Source organism: Phaethon lepturus, unplaced genomic scaffold (genome assembly GCF_000687285.1).
Source record: "Phaethon lepturus isolate BGI_N335 unplaced genomic scaffold, ASM68728v1 scaffold55126, whole genome shotgun sequence".
Taxonomy (NCBI): domain Eukaryota; kingdom Metazoa; phylum Chordata; class Aves; order Phaethontiformes; family Phaethontidae; genus Phaethon; species Phaethon lepturus.
In genome coordinates this window covers 2,250-18,136 of record NW_010545238.1, presented here as the reverse complement: position 1 = coordinate 18,136, position 15,887 = coordinate 2,250, and the positions used below count along the sequence as shown (strand labels likewise).

General features: G+C 35.0%; 1 protein-coding gene across 3 annotated transcripts in view; it reads left to right on the top strand.

Annotated features, from left to right (window-relative positions):
- MAPK9 (mitogen-activated protein kinase 9) overlaps positions 1-15,588 on the top strand; it is a 19,494-nt gene extending 3,906 nt beyond the window's left edge. The window contains exons 2-11 of one of the 3 annotated variants that reach the window (XM_010288878.1): positions 1,106-1,235; positions 2,407-2,465; positions 3,462-3,600; positions 5,794-5,959; positions 7,252-7,323; positions 11,016-11,198; positions 12,112-12,236; positions 12,741-12,804; positions 14,386-14,457; positions 15,228-15,588. In XM_010288878.1, coding sequence (XP_010287180.1) covers positions 1,106-1,235; positions 2,407-2,465; positions 3,462-3,600; positions 5,794-5,959; positions 7,252-7,323; positions 11,016-11,198; positions 12,112-12,236; positions 12,741-12,804; positions 14,386-14,457; positions 15,228-15,244 — 1,027 coding nt within the window. In that variant the 3' untranslated portion in view covers positions 15,245-15,588. Of the gene's footprint in view, positions 1-1,105; positions 1,236-2,406; positions 2,466-3,461; positions 3,601-5,793; positions 5,960-6,953; positions 7,026-7,251; positions 7,324-11,015; positions 11,199-12,111; positions 12,237-12,740; positions 12,805-14,385; positions 14,458-15,227 lie in introns of all 3 variants that reach the window. The other 2 variants (XM_010288876.1, XM_010288877.1) reach the window with 2 other exon arrangements.
- Positions 15,589-15,887: the final 299 nt, after the last annotated feature.

The following is a 15,887-nucleotide window of genomic DNA, read 5'->3' as shown; positions in this document are numbered from 1 at the left end:
TAGGGAAAGCAGTGATTTGATGCTGGTAAACTTCATGTAAATTGAGTATTGTTGTTATCGCAGAGGAGCTGTACGTTTTTAAGAGTACTATAATATGATGGTCCTTTTAAGTCTGGTGTTGTACGTATCTTGATGAGATAGAGAAGGAACTCACGAAGAGCTTAAATGTGCTTGTAAAATATATGTGAATGAGAATTATTTTCTATCCTATGAAAGTAGCGTTAAATGGAAATGTGGGAATCCTTATTTAAAACTGGAACTATTTAAAGATTGGAACTCTAGAGTAGTTTGTGGTATGAATTCACATGTATTTTGCCGAATAGTCTATGTGTTAATAATGAAGAATGTTCCCATTTTAGTCTTGTCCTGGATATGCAGATAACTTAGCTTTAGATTCTTACAACTATTAAAGCAAGTTTACACCTGTACCTCAAACTGCAGAGGGAAGGAACAGGCACAACTGAAAAACAAAATAAATTTAATGGTTGTGTTACTTTTGAACTTTTATATTGCTCCCTGCAGTTGTGAGTTTTTCATGTTTGGTTTGTTGGGGTTTTTTTCCAAAACCAGATGTTGAATGTGATTTTATGCTAGGCACTACAATTGTTTATAATTGTAAACATACAGGAGAGTATTGATACCTGCCGAATGGATCATGAAGACATGGTTGCAACTCTCCTTTTAGCAAAGAGAAATTTTTATTGCAAATACTAAATGATTGTCAGTCAGCAACAGTGTCCAAAAAAAACCACTCCAAAAATACATATTAGGCAACTGAATGCTGCTTGATTTCAAATATGCTTAAAGTATTTTTAGATCTTGCAATTTTGAATGTGAGTTTTGATTCAGCAGATTCAGTTTTAAGACAGAAAGAAGGGCAGGAAGACTTCTGATGAGTGTCAATAGCTTGTTTCACCTATTTTTATTTATTAAAGGATGTGTAGATTTTAAAGGATGTCATTTCTAAATGAGAATTAGATTAAGTTAGTATAAACAGCTTTGTCTCAAATCTTGATTTATTTCCTCACTCCCATCTCCCTTTTGCCCCCCTCCTTTCCTTCAAACAGACTTCAACTTAAGTTGTTTGTCTTTTGAAAACTTCTAGTGCTGCATTTGATACAGTCCTTGGAATAAATGTTGCTGTAAAGAAGCTGAGTCGTCCTTTTCAGAATCAAACCCACGCAAAAAGAGCTTACAGAGAGCTTGTTCTTTTAAAATGTGTCAATCACAAAAATGTAAGTTTGGCTTTATATTTCTCTCTGTCATTACTGTAAGTTGTCTAAAAAGCCCAGGATTTGCTCTTTTACTTGCTGTTAGTAACCAAAGTAACGAAAAAATAGTGAGAGAAAGACTGGAAAGATCTGTTATGGGTAATGTAGTTCTCCACAATGTATGGTTAAGTTCTTGGGTGAGCTGTTCGGAGTATGAAGTACTAAGAGGAGGAGGTTTTTGCTGCGTTGTTGGTATAGGTTTACCATCAGTGTCAGCTTTACAGAGCTGGCCTTGCTGTACTGCAGAAAAGCCTGTTTGGTAGTGGGTTTGTTTGTGGGTTTGGCTCTTCTAACTGCACTGTAGTTAAATCTTCTGAGCCTAGACAAGATTTTTATTAAATACAGTGTTTAACTGGTGGGGTTTGCAGGGGTGCAGTCTGTCTAACAGTTTATTAGTAAACAGAAGTGGTATACTATGGACAATACATATATATTTTTAAATCTTTGAACCTTCTAAAATAATAAGCCTTAATGTCAATACTTCAGTGTTCAAGTACAAGAATATAAGGTTTATCTGACTGTTACATTCTGATACTAACATGAACTAGAGACATTGCTGATCATTGAAGTTGTGCATTCAGGTTTTAAACTTCCTGCAGTCAATTAGCCTTTTAGGATTGATTTTCAAGTAAGCTTTTCATGTAGTCCAGAAGTAGCAGAATAAAAGCAAGGTGGTTATTAAGGATGGCAGTACAGTAATTTTAGCAGTTCTTCTGCAAATAGTACATCATAATCTAAGTTTAATGGGATGGCGTGGGGCACCTCTGTGTACGTGTTGTTGGACAGCCTTGGTTAAAATTCCTTGCACAACATGTGATTTAAAATAAGAGATTATTATTTATGGGGAAAAAATGGGATATATTTCAGGCACAGGGGAGGGAGATTGGTGTCATATAACTTTAAAAAGAAAAAAGTGGTTCTGTCCTGTCTTAGTTCCTTTGGCATACATGCTGCAGTTTTGAACTATTTCTGAATTGGCAGTTTTTCAGCACATGTGAATTAAATGAAGCCAAGTAACATTCAAATTGTATATAGTAACAGTGTGCATTTAGTTTTGAATAGTAGCTTCTGCGATAGTGGATTTTTATGTGAATTAAAGCGGAAGCTTCTTCTAATGCTTATTTTTATTTTATAGATAATTAGTTTATTAAATGTATTTACACCACAGAAGTCACTAGAAGAATTTCAGGATGTGTAAGTACTAGATTTTTCTTTTACTTTTCCTGACAAATACTGGCCTAAGCCCTGGAGCTGTATTTCCAGTATCCTACAGACTTCACACTTTGAAAATAGAGGGTAGCTAAAACCTGAATTTAGCCTTTAATTGGTCTGTATTTCAAATTTCTTTAAGAAAGACCAAGAACGTTGTTTCACTACATGCATAAGATGGAAGTGGGAAATAAAAAAAGGTTATTTACCTTTTATTCATCTGTCTGCCATAATTTGCTCATTGTATATGCAACTGTTTTGTGCACATTGTCCTTTAGCTAAATGAGTCACCTCAGAATAACAACTTGGTCTGGATGACCTGGTACCATTTTTCTGCCATACCAGTCACATCAGCACAACAGTATTTTTTGCTTCAATTAAGAACTGAATATATTTTTTTATGCAAGCTATGTCCATCTAGAAAGGATTAATGGTGATTTAATTGGTGGGGTATTCATAGGTTCCAGTGAATATGCTGTTGTGGTTTGTGAATGGGCTTCTCAAGTAAACGGGGAAGTGTGTGTGTCTGAAGTGGATAAGCAGATGATATTTTAAGTTGAAAATTAATAATTCCTTCTTAGTTCTTACTTGCTTTTCTTAATTTTCTTATTTTTTTAAATTAAAATACCGTGAAAGGAAGCATCGTTTTTTGAAACAGTGCAATATCTGTGATTTCTGTGTCAACTTCAGACAGTTTTTCATGCTGCATAAACTCAGCATTGTTCTTCTGCATTGCTGTTTATAAAACTGGGCGAATTCTGATCTCTTGTGATGGACTATTGAACACTTAATTTTTAATAGTAAGACTATTAGAATAGATAACTTTGAGACTGTGGTCATGCATAGTTGTTTTTTTAATCATAAGCTTTTGATACTTATGTTAGCAAAGTAGTTGACTTTTATTAAACATCTGTCATGCTAAGCTTAAACCTGATGCGAAAAGTAAGACTTCAGTTTTCTTAATGCTTTCTTGTGCTTTAGATATTTGGTTATGGAGCTGATGGATGCAAATTTGTGCCAGGTTATTCATATGGAATTGGATCATGAGAGAATGTCTTACCTTCTTTACCAAATGCTATGTGGTATCAAACATCTCCACTCAGCTGGTATCATCCACAGAGTAGGTACTATTACATCATTAACAATACTTCTTATGAACACAGATGTTGTTATGAAATGGAGGGACGGGAGAGGAGGCAAGGGGTTGTTATTTTGTAAGTTTATATTTCCTTCACGCATAAGAATATTATTAAACCTGAAGATTGTTTTTAGTTCAAAGATAAAATCTGTATTGTAAGTAGATCTTAAATCATGTTAGCTCTGTGGATTTAACTAATGCTGAACTGATTAAAAAATAAAACATGAGTATCTGTGGACCCTTCAAATTAATAAAGAATGAGTCTTTAAAATGTAATATTTACCTCTTAAATATCTATATCCTTGGAGATATTTAAAAGCCATCTGGACATGGTCCTGGGCAACTGGCTGTAGGTAGCCCTGCTTGAGCAGGGGAGGTTGAACCAGATGACCTCCAGAGGTCCTTTCCAACCAATCATTCTGTGATTCTGAAAAATAAAGCTCATGTAAATGATCAGAATTTCAAAGTCCTGTGCAGACTCCGTATAGGTCTCTGCTTCTGTTGTTCTGCTGCTGCACTTTTTAAAGTTATTTTTTTTTTTTATTTCATGACTAGTCTGTTTGGTTCTGCTTGTTTTCTTTCTGGTTCCTTTCCTTTTCTTCCCCTACTTCCTGGACATACTTGCCTTTTATATTTCTTTCTTTTTTTGCCTGGTAGCTGAAAACTCTGTCCAGATCTGGTTTAATGTGGGTTTTTTTTGTTTATGTTCAATCCATAAACATAATTGAGAAGCTGTATAAATTACAAGAGATCTACTTCCTTACTTTGCTGAAAAAAATCTACCGTGAAAATCCTGTGGTACTAGCAAGGAAGTTTATATATAGTTAGCTTAAGTCTGTATTGAGATTGTCTTGGTACTGGGCTTTCCTAAAATTATGGAGTGAGGTGTGTAAGAGAGTGAAGCAGGGAGGGCTGGAACTCCAGCTGAACTCCACCTGACATGTTGACTGTGACTTGGAGCTAAAGAGGAGACAGTATTTGCTGAGAAATTTGAGCTCATCGGAGCTAACAGAGCGATCAGCAGAACTGATAAGGTTGATGAAGAAAATGAGCAATGAGAGGAACCGCACTATGAATAGCTAAACAGAAGTGTGAAGTTGAGCATTAGGTTGGGTTAATTTGGGACCAAAACAACATGACCTTTCTGGAGGGGGAACTCTTGATTACTGAGAGATTTGGTTTTGAAAAGAAACCAGTCTAGGAAAGGAACAGAGCTGGGATAGTTCAGGAGGAATAGAATAGTAGGAATTATATCTAGAAATTACTCAAAGAGTCTGACCAGAGTAAATTCAATAGTGTTCTTCAAATTTATTGCCTTCCTGAAACATGCAAACCCACGTGAACTATTTGCGTGCCCCCGTGTCCTTTAAGAGAAAGAGATCTGTACCTGATAACATGGTTCGTGTGGTTGAAACTAAGTCAAGCATTTGAGCAGAATTAAAAGTACATCTAATTTGACTGCTTCTGATAATTTGTGGAAAAAAACCCAATTATTCTAGTTTTTCCTAACTGTATTCCTTTGGGTGCAATAATGACTGTTCCCATGAGGCATATCTCCTGAAGTATTCTATTTTTCTCCTCACTTGTTGGGTAACTTTGTGTTTTCACTATGTCCTAATACTGTGAAATTTGCTAATCGCTGTAATGCAAGTGGCTTATGTGTCATTAACAAATGCACTTATTTAATTGTCATTAACAAATGCACTTATTAATGCTTTGTGTGTTAGGATACTCCTTTTCCTACAGATACTTGACTAATTCATGATGTTGTCTTTAGGATCTGTGCCCTAATAATGACAGTATTTGGAACAGTCTCCTTTATCATGCAACTATTCATACCCAAAATAGGTCCACTTAATGTGTTAAAGGAAGCAGACAGATGTACACATTGTGCCTGTATACATACCGTTGTGTAACTGGCTATACTGTCACTGTACCACTGGGTAAAATAAGACTCTGCAGACAAGTTTGATTTTGGTTTTCCCTGAATTTTTTGAGTACTTAGCTGTGCAGCATTTAACTTGTCTTTAGTCTGTGTCTAAATAAGCAGATACATCAGGGCAGGAATATGCAGTTGTTAATGAAGTGAACTGGTGGCATGTATTGACTGTGGAGCGGTGTGTGTGTATTATTCTGTATGTTGATCCTTCCTTAACTGAAGTAATTTCTTGTTAGGATTTGAAACCCAGCAACATAGTAGTAAAATCAGATTGTACGCTCAAAATCCTTGATTTTGGACTGGCAAGAACAGCATGTACTAACTTTATGATGACTCCATATGTAGTAACACGGTATTACAGAGCACCAGAGGTTATCCTTGGGATGGGATATAAAGAGAATGGTAAGTTGCTAGAGTAACGCTTTAAATCTTTTGTCTAAAGCCTATCTGTCTCAGAATATAGCAGCTTTGAAAGGGGGAGGGAGGGCTGGTTTCCTCCTGGCATGTTTGTTGTTTAAATATGTTAATCATGGTATTGGAAATACAAAAATTACACTGTAAAAATTTTGGAGAATATAATAGTTTTCTGATCTGTGTGCCTATCTCCATTTAACATATACTGTTCCCTCTCCGTTGCTATTGTTATATCTTTTCATGTGTTGTCTTGTTGCCTTTTTTTATTCTACAAAAAAGTGTTGAGATGTGCTGGATGATATTAAAAAAAACCCAAACCATCACTATGTAAACAATAAACCCTTTTATCAATGTGATTTTATTCTGAAGCATCTTCTTTCAACAGTCTGTCCCCTTTTGCAGCTCTGATTATTAAAATGTTTCAGATCCCCATCATAAACCATGTCTTACACTCTCTTAAATCTGCATAGCATTCAGAGAGGCTGGGTGTTATGTTATTAAAAACAACACAGCTATAATATATTGTACGTTCAACTGACAAAATTGCTGGCAAGGAGATTGTCCTTGACTGACGTTACTGGAGGTTTTACCTGCTGATTTTTACTAGCTGTGGAGTAATATGCTGCCTCCTCTGGACTTCTATGCTAGTACATCTTTTTGCCTTATTGCAGGTGCTTGGGGACACCATGCTTTTTGTGTATGTGTAACTTTGGCTGTGTAAAACAAGGGACTCGCAGGACCTTGCTGTGCCACAGATAATGTAAAAAAAAAAAACCCTTTCATTAATGCTCAAGGCAGCTTGTCGTACAGCAAGTGCTGTCATGGATCAGAACTATAGAACAGCAGAGGCTGTTCTGGATGGGACAAAAAATAAATTATCTGCAGGACTGTAGGAATACAGTGTGAGCGCAGAAATAAATAATTGTGGTATTTAAAAAAACCTCTTTAATCTTTTGTCCTTGTTGCACCTAACATATGATAGTGGATATCTGGTCTGTTGGGTGCATTATGGCAGAAATGGTCCTCCATAAAGTCCTGTTCCCAGGAAGAGATTGTATCCTTCACGGTCGTTTCAGAAATGTAAACACTGATTATATTTTACAACATGCTAATAACAAAATGTAGCAACAGTCAGTTGGTGTTGATATGATTGAAAATTCATGTTACCAATTTGGTTTTTCACATTGTTGTGTTTATTGTAGATGCTAGATGTTTTTGTTTGTTTTCCTCACTTTTGTTCATGATACTTCATAATTTGATCATTTCATTTTTACTTTCAGTTGATATCTGGTCAGTTGGGTGCATCATGGGAGAATTGGTGAAAGGTTGTGTGATATTCCAAGGCACTGATCGTATCCTTCCCTAGTCATCCTTGAATCCCATTCCACTTCCAACAGAAACACAATTATTTTGATCTGTATAAGTGTAAAAGCATAAACAATATTTTCAATAATATGTTTTAATAGATCTACTGTACTATTTGAAATTAGTGTCATTAAACAAATCGTCGAGCTTTCCATTTTATTTTCTTAGTAGACTATATTTAATGTAACTTGTACTGGTTGAATCCATAGAATTTATATTAAGAGCTTCAGCTTTTGTAGCTTAAAGGATACCGTTAGGTTTAAAAAATAAATAGCAGTTAAGTATATTTTCTTACTTTTGTTCTTTGTAGATAAGTGTTATAAGCAAAAGCCTACAAAGTTACTTTTTACTATGCATGGATTTTGCTTACTATTTGTTTGAGCAGTAGACTAATTTTTTTATTGTACAATTTTTTTGAGCTTCAGTCAGATTTTTTTCTTGCTTATTAGCACTGGCTGGGCAGCAGTGTCCTAACTGCAAGCACACTGCATGAGAGATTATATTTTTTTATTACTATTATTTAATATAGAAAGAGAAACTTTTTATTTTTGGAGTTTTTTCATTCTATGAAAATTTTTTTTTTGGCTTACTTTTTCTATGAGATTTGTTATTCCTCCATTTCTCCTGCCAATATTTTTGACCCAGATTTGTCTTCATAAAGTCCTGCTTTCTTGTATGATAGTAACTGTAAGAACTTTTACTGTATTAAAAATAAACAAACCCTTCATATATATGTTTTCATGCCTTAGAGATTGAAAATCTCAATAATACATCACTGGATCACGAACAAGTCTTTACAGTGTATTGAGTGAACAGAAGTGATCATTTAATAAAGTAAATGTTCTTTGAAGATTTTTATGTATTTCAAAATATTTCCCTAGAAACAAGATTTAAAACATTTCAGTCATTATCAAGTTCCAATTATAAAAAAATCAGAGGAAAACTACTTTCATCCTTTATAAATAATCTTACAAAGTAGTAGGACTAGACATTCAAAATTGATCAGTAAGTAAATAGAATCCAGATGATGCTGTTAAATCACAATTGCCAGTTATGGCTGTAGGTCATAAGAAGCTATAGCTACTTGTGGTCCAAGGTCTTGAAGAAAGTATAATATTTTTGCTCGTCAACAAGGAAAAGTTGAGTCCACCACTAAAAATGCCAGGTGCATGTTCACAGATACCTATGTATCTTATAAAGGAGGACTTCAAATTTTAATGCTAAATATCATGACACTAATCTTCAGCAGTTGATCATGCATTATTTATTAGTACAAATGATTAATTGTTAAATAAGTCTTTTTGTTTTCCACCTTTCTTCCTTTCTATACTTATTGTTTTGCCTTTTAAAGCCTTCAGACCAACCTAACACAATTCTTCATGTATGTTATGTGTCTTTCACCTGCATGTTAGCATGGGCTATTTTGATGTATTCATGAATAAATGAAGGAAATTTTGTCCATACCTGTTGAATATGCAAGTTATCATTTGAGGTTCTCTGGAGGTCACTGAAGCTCCACCAGTCTGTTTCAAGGAGTCTCTTCCTGCAGTATCTTATCGGAGTGCATAGCTGTGCTTACGGGGTTTTTTTACTTCTTTTAAGACTTTGTTCTCTTTAATATGAAATACTGATAACTGTTCATGGTGTTGAAACTTTTCCTGATAACTGCTTCAGTCAGGTTGTCACTTTCCTTTACCTTTAGCTGCAGGATTGTTTTGACAGTGTGGTTTATGGGCAATGCCGGTGTGCATGTGTAGTGGGAAAAATCATGCTTTATTGTGATTGTAATAAGGACCCTGCTTTCAACTTCTATTCTTCCAGAGTCCCAAAAAGGAGGAAGATGTACTTGGCATGTGCTAAACTTCTGGTTGCTTTTGACCCTGGGGTCACTAGATCAAGAAGGGTAGTTTTGCCTGCAGGTGGCGAGGTTATTCATGTGGTATGCTCTGCATGCTTTACATTGAAATTAAGTTTTTCTGCCCTTTGGGTTTCTGATACGAGGCTTAGCTTATTTCAAGTCCAACCCTATATTGGGGATTTTTTTTTTTTTTCAGTTTTCGATATCTGTAAAGCACTTTGAAGCAATCCAACTGAGACACATTATTTTTTTCCAGTTTTTAATTACTAAAGTGGGATAGGTCATTAAGTTTTTCTGCCTTCCCCCAGTACTCTGAGACCACAATCGACCGGACTGTAATTTTTGATTAGCTGACTAACCAGACTGCTGTTACTCAAAGAAAAAGCATCTTCTTGAATCTAGATTGGTGGAGAGATCTCAAAAATCAGTTTTCCAGCTAGGAACAAAATTTCCTGATGTATGTCAAAATTTTCTTTGTATGCGCTTTGTTTTAGCATGAGAGTTAACAATATTGACTTCTTAATTTTGATTGATTTTTAATACAGTTTTTCCATTGGAATGTATTCAATAAGCAAATATAATTTTCAGGTTTTTTATCAGAAGTCTAAAGTCTTAGCGTGAAGCAGTGAGTATACATACATTTCTAGTTGTGTTCTTGCCACACTAACTGAAATAAAAGCATCTCGGTATTTTTAAATGCATCTTAATTCAAAGTGCAGCAAATTTGTTTTGTTACAAAATCTGTCTATGAGACTGGGTAGGTTGAAGTGCTAGATTATGAATTTAGCTATGAAAGTTTGCAAGGTCAATGGAATTGCACATCTTTTATAAGGACAAACTGTAACGTGTAAATCTGAGTAAGCTTAAATATCAGGAATAGTAATTCAGTGTCGTCTTAGTGTGATAAATGAGCTTTGTTATCTTGACTAGGCTTATTCAGAGCGGATTCTGGTATCTCTATAATGTGTCACCATGTCTAGGGGAAGTGCCTTCATTTGAAAGAGGGAGAAGGGACAGTCCAGAAGAAACATGAGGCTCAATTTCAACTTGCGGCTTGTAAATGCAATTCCTGCAAAATGCTTAAATTCTGAAGAACAGAGTAGTCTTTGAGTATTATCACAGTTGATACACTTAAACAAAAGAACCTGCTATAATAACCTATGGGAATCTGGACTCGCTGTTCAGAACTTCTTTGAACCTTTTCTGAAGTCGAAAATTTAAAAAACCCAAACCAAACAACAACAAAAAAACAACAACAAAAACCCCCAACCATCCAAACAGACTGGCCCCCCAAAATGGTACAACCCAAAGCCTCACTTCCTTGGGAGGGAGGCACAAAATTCTTTACTTTGAATGACACGTATTTCTGCTTTAGGTTTTTTTTCATGTATTTTTTGCTATCTTCAAGAATCTTCAGTGTTGATGGTATTATGTTGTACTTCAGAAGATTCAACGGCAGCCTTTCTTTTCTGTCCTTATAGTTGTTTTGCTATGGATACAATTGCCAAATGAAGCTTCTTTTGGACTCCAAAATTATTGCTTTCAATACTAGCCTATAGATAATAATTATCAAAAGATATTTAAGCATAATGCATTGTGTAGCACTTCTAGCCTGTCCTTAAGATGACAAAATCTGAATCTTATTTTTACGTCAAGCTAGCTTTTTGCATGGCAGCTCAGAATACTGTTGATGCTAGAATGAAGTTCATATTTGTGTCCTTTGTTCAAGTTTTCATTAACTTTTCAGATTTCTGTAAGTGATATTTTTGTATAGTGCAGCCTTCAAATTCTTCAGCTGATTTTCCTAAAGATATGGTGCAGATATTGATCAATGGAATAAAGTTATTGAACAATTAGGAACACCATCAGCAGACTTCATGAAAAAACTACAGCCTACAGTGAGGAATTACGTAGAAAACAGGCCAAAATATCCTGGTATTAAATTTGAAGAGCTTTTCCCAGACTGGATATTTCCATCAGAATCTGATCGTGACAAGTTAAAAAGTAAGGCGAGTTTTTTTCTCTTTTAAAAAAAGATGTTAATTTAAAATGTCTGCAGTACACTAATTAAAAAGAACTACTATAAAATCTTTATTGCAATAGGTGTCAACATTAGAAGCTGCATACCTTCTGTTTTGTTCATTTGTGACATGTCCTGGAATCCTAATAGTAGTCATTAAATACAGACCTATTTCCCTGTCCTCAGTATTCTGTTTAATTCTCTTAATTCTAATCTATTGAATAATGTCTGTCGCCTAAGTGTTCTCTGAAAGTAATACTTGTTATGGAGGTTATTTGTGTAATTATCTTTTTCTAGTTGATGTGTGCATATAATTGAGTTTTGCTGTACTTTGACTTTAGATAATTAGTGATAAAATGAAAAAACTCACCATATTATATTCTCTAGATGGTCAAATTTTTGTAGGGTTTTTTTTTTTTCAGTATTACAGTGATCATTCAGACCAAAAAGAAATGTCAGTGAAGTGTCATTGCGTTGATGGGTAGACAGTTACGGTGCAGTAACACCTTTAAAAGAAAAACTAATTTGATATTACAGACATTGGATCATTAGTGTATTTTTAAAAACTTATTAAAAATGCTTAGTGTGTTTTATGTTCAGTAGTTAGTGCCAAATAAATGTGAGCCATGTAACAGCGGAACTGTTCAAAATTGAGGTTGGTTGGTGTCAGCTGCAGGGTTTATTTTGGATAATAGTAAAATAACATTTACACTAAAGGGGTGGGACCTCATTAAAAAAAAAAAAGTAGCTGTATAGGAAAGCTTGGCTTTGTGGGCCTGTTTTCAGAGTGAAATCTGTTACAGTGTATGTCCTATGTTCCCAGTATTAATTTTCTGTGTCAGACGTTAAACGCTACAGCTCTCTTACATGTGTATTCTTTTCATTTTTACTTTCTAGCCAGTCAAGCTAGAGATTTATTATCAAAAATGCTTGTAGTAGATCCAGACAAGAGAATTTCTGTAGATGAAGCCTTACGTCATCCTTATATTACTGTCTGGTATGATCCAGCTGAAGCAGAAGCTGTAAGTTCACATTTAAAATAAATTTTGAGATACCAGTTTAATAACTTCAAAGAATACCTTCAGTTTTAGTCAAGAGCATGCTTTGCACTCATTCTTTGGCTAGCAAAAGTCATACATTAAGCCTTCAGATCAACATTAGCGGCAGAATCACCTGAAGAACAGCCACTGGGGTGGAGTTAATAGTTTCTTTTACTTTAGAGAATGAGTTGCCTATGTGGTGGTAATCTAGGGCTTTTTGAAGAGGGGATTTTCTCTAAGGCCCCATAAAGCGTTATAATGAGTTTAAATTTAGTTGATGCTTTTAAATAGCCTTTCAGTGGGAGGCAGGACTAAAAAGAAAATTCTGATGTTGTAAAATGAATGTGCCTTTGAGGTATAGTGAATAGGCTGCCAAGATGAGGGTAAGAAAATGTGAAAAAAGTTGTCATTTTTAGGTTTTTTAGTTATGATTGATTGTGTTAATCTGATACAGTAGATACACTATAGACTTTCTATTCTTTGTAGCCTCCACCTCAAATCTATGATGCCCAATTGGAAGAAAGAGAACATGCAATTGAAGAATGGAAAGGTAAAAAGTGAGCATGATAAATGACATTTATTGTAACAGCTTGTATTATTAATCCGTGGCTCGCAGTACCCATGTGCTGGATTGTGTAACTGACTGGAACCCACTATTCCGATTATGCAGTACTGCTTGGGGCAATATGAAGAGAAATCAATAATGGATAAATGTTCTCTTTGGAGTGAAAAAATATATATACATGCGTATATGTACATATATATGTAACATTCTGAAGTCTGTTCAACAAAATGCTGCAGTTCTTTTTTTTTTTTTTTTTTTACTTTCCCTTCCTCTGAATATTTTGTTATTAAGTATTTGTAATCTCAATAGGTTTTTTTCTTGATAGAAAATTCTCTGAAAGAGAAACATGTGCCTCTTCTCAGTGTGTATTATTTAAGCCATATCTCTTGACAATATTTACTAATTAATTTGTTCCAGAGGTCTTAAATAGCAGAATAGTTTTTTCTGTTTTTTTTTCTCTCATTCTTTATTTATTGACCAACGAGGTTAAACTGTTGATGTAAACAAAAGAATGAATGGCCTTGTGGTATTGATATCAATTACACCATATAGTTTTAGTCAAAGACATTAAGTGGTGATGCAATTCATATTGTAAACATCTACCATCACAGGACCAAGGGTCATAGACGTCTTTGACTACTTTGAAAGCTGCTTTTTTTTTTTGTAAAATAGCTCTATAAATTTCAGGTACTGATTCAGGCTTATATATATTTTCTTTAGAGCATGTCTGCGCAGGTACGCTTCAAATTATTTTGGATTAATGCAAGGTGGAAAATTAAAAATGGATCAGTTAAATCTAATTGAATCCATTTGTAAGTGTTGTTACTCAGAATTAGAGCCGTCTTTATTTAAATATTGTTACCATTAGTTACATTAAGACTATGGGTACATATGCAAGCTACTGTGAGTTAACTGAAGGTATAACTTAGTGTACCTGCTGCTCTGCAGCAGTCATAATCCTTTTGCTCTAGAAGGGGCCAAGGTAAGCCGTCTTGCATGGACCGTACTACAGACATATCAAACAGGATAATGGATGCTCCTTTAAAGTTCTGATTTTTTTTGTTGTTGTTCAGGTGCCTGTATCCTAAGTTTGTTTAACCTACTTCAGAATTTCTAGACTTTCCTCAATGTGTCCATGGAGATTGTTCCTTAAGAATAAAATTTGTGTATGTTTTTGTTATCAAAGTAAAATTTACACAGGGGTTATCCATATGGTTTTTTTTAAACCCAAGTCTGATTTAACTTTTTTTTTGTTACAGTTAATATTAGTGCATCATAGGTATACATAAAGTTTTGGGGTGAGATGGTTGTTAATTTTTAAATGGATAGCTATTCCATTTATAAAATATATTGATTTTGGTACATGCTTAATGTCTTTCTGTGATGCATAAAGAACATCCACACAATTCTCTAATCATTGCTGTAGGCCTTTAAAACAAAAGTGGGGGGGAATAAATATCTCTACAGTTGTACCTTTAAGCATACGTGAATTGTATACAAATCCTCTGTGACCTTACAATTTTTTTTCTGTCTCTTCTCTCATTCCTCCCACCCTTCTCTCGTAAGAATTAATATACAAAGAAGTAATGGATTGGGAAGAAAGGAGTAAGAATGGTGTGGTAAAAGATCAGCCCTCAGGTTAGTCATTGTTTCACTAGTTCTCCTGTAACTATGATAGATAGTGCTGATCTGTCGCACTAGTGAATGAAGAAATCCTGCTTCGTAATCCAGGTAGGCAACAGTTTTGCTGTTCAAGACTTCTTGATTCTGATCTGCCTTGGGAGATCCCTGTGCAGTAGTTTTTCATTGTTATGAAGCAAGTTGTAGGAAAACTTAAGAAGTCTTGTGTGCTCAACACCCTAAGCTGCCTTCTCCCGAAAGGGCTCAGTCGTCAAATGAAATAATTGATAACATGTTATGTCACCTGTTCCATAGAGACTTTTTTATGCTGAATGCTTATTTTGTGGCTCTGCATGAATGGGTCCCTTTCATGCAGGGTTGAACATCAGTAGGGTTCCTTTAAAATAGTTAATAGTGCAAAGTATTTATGCCCATCATCAAATCCTTGATGTTTGCTGTTCTCTCGGTTTAGTAATTGCAATATTGTACTGTCTTTTATTAACTGTATTTATTAGATTTCTTGATACTTAGATCATTATTCACATTATACATTGCCTTTTTTTTTTTTTCCTCCTTCCTCGCCAGAGAGGAAGAAAAATAAAAATCTCTTAACATGCATCTTGGGTTTTGAGGGCTAGGAAACTTAATGCTTGCTTTTCTACTGTTTATTAATTTCTTTATTTTCTAAGGATTTCTGTGGGGAAAGTGATGCTCAGAGCCTAGAAGTGTGGTTGTTTGTACCTGTAATATTGTCTTGCCTCAGATTTTATTATGTTTGGTTTACTTAGCACAGATGCAGCAGTGAATAGCAACACCAGTCCTTCCCAGTCATCATCTATCAATGACATTTCATCCATGTCAACAGAGCAAACATTGGCCTCAGATACAGACAGCAGCCTCGATGCCTTGACAGGACCCCTTGAAGGATGTCGATGATCAGCCAGGATTGCAGACTTGACTTTGGAAAAGAACTCTTGCTTCCATTGGGCCTGAATTGCTTCTAAGTTAATGGAACCAAGTAGAAAAACTCCATGTTCTGCATGTTCTGCTAAAGTAATGCCTGTTTTTTTTACTCAGTTGTTATGAAATTGCCTGCTTAATGTTGTCGAATGAAAGCAAATCAATGTCTGAAGAACAAAAAAAATTAAATTTAGACACTATTATAGGCTTTTCTTTGTTTCAGCCTATTTCAGGTGAGCAGTTATAATAGACTTTTAGCAAATAACTCCTCTTAAGTGGGTTCATGAAACTTCAGTCCCAACTGGCAGGCTTCTGTGACACAATGGTTGTTTACATTTTAGTACAGTATTGCCTATTGGTAGGTTTTTTGAATGTATGGTCTCTACGAAGTTTGTTTTAATGTGTGACTGTGGCAGCTTGCTTTATTTAACGGCTGGAGTGTTGTATGTAAGTGTGAACTCACACATTGAATGCTCTCAGTACTACGT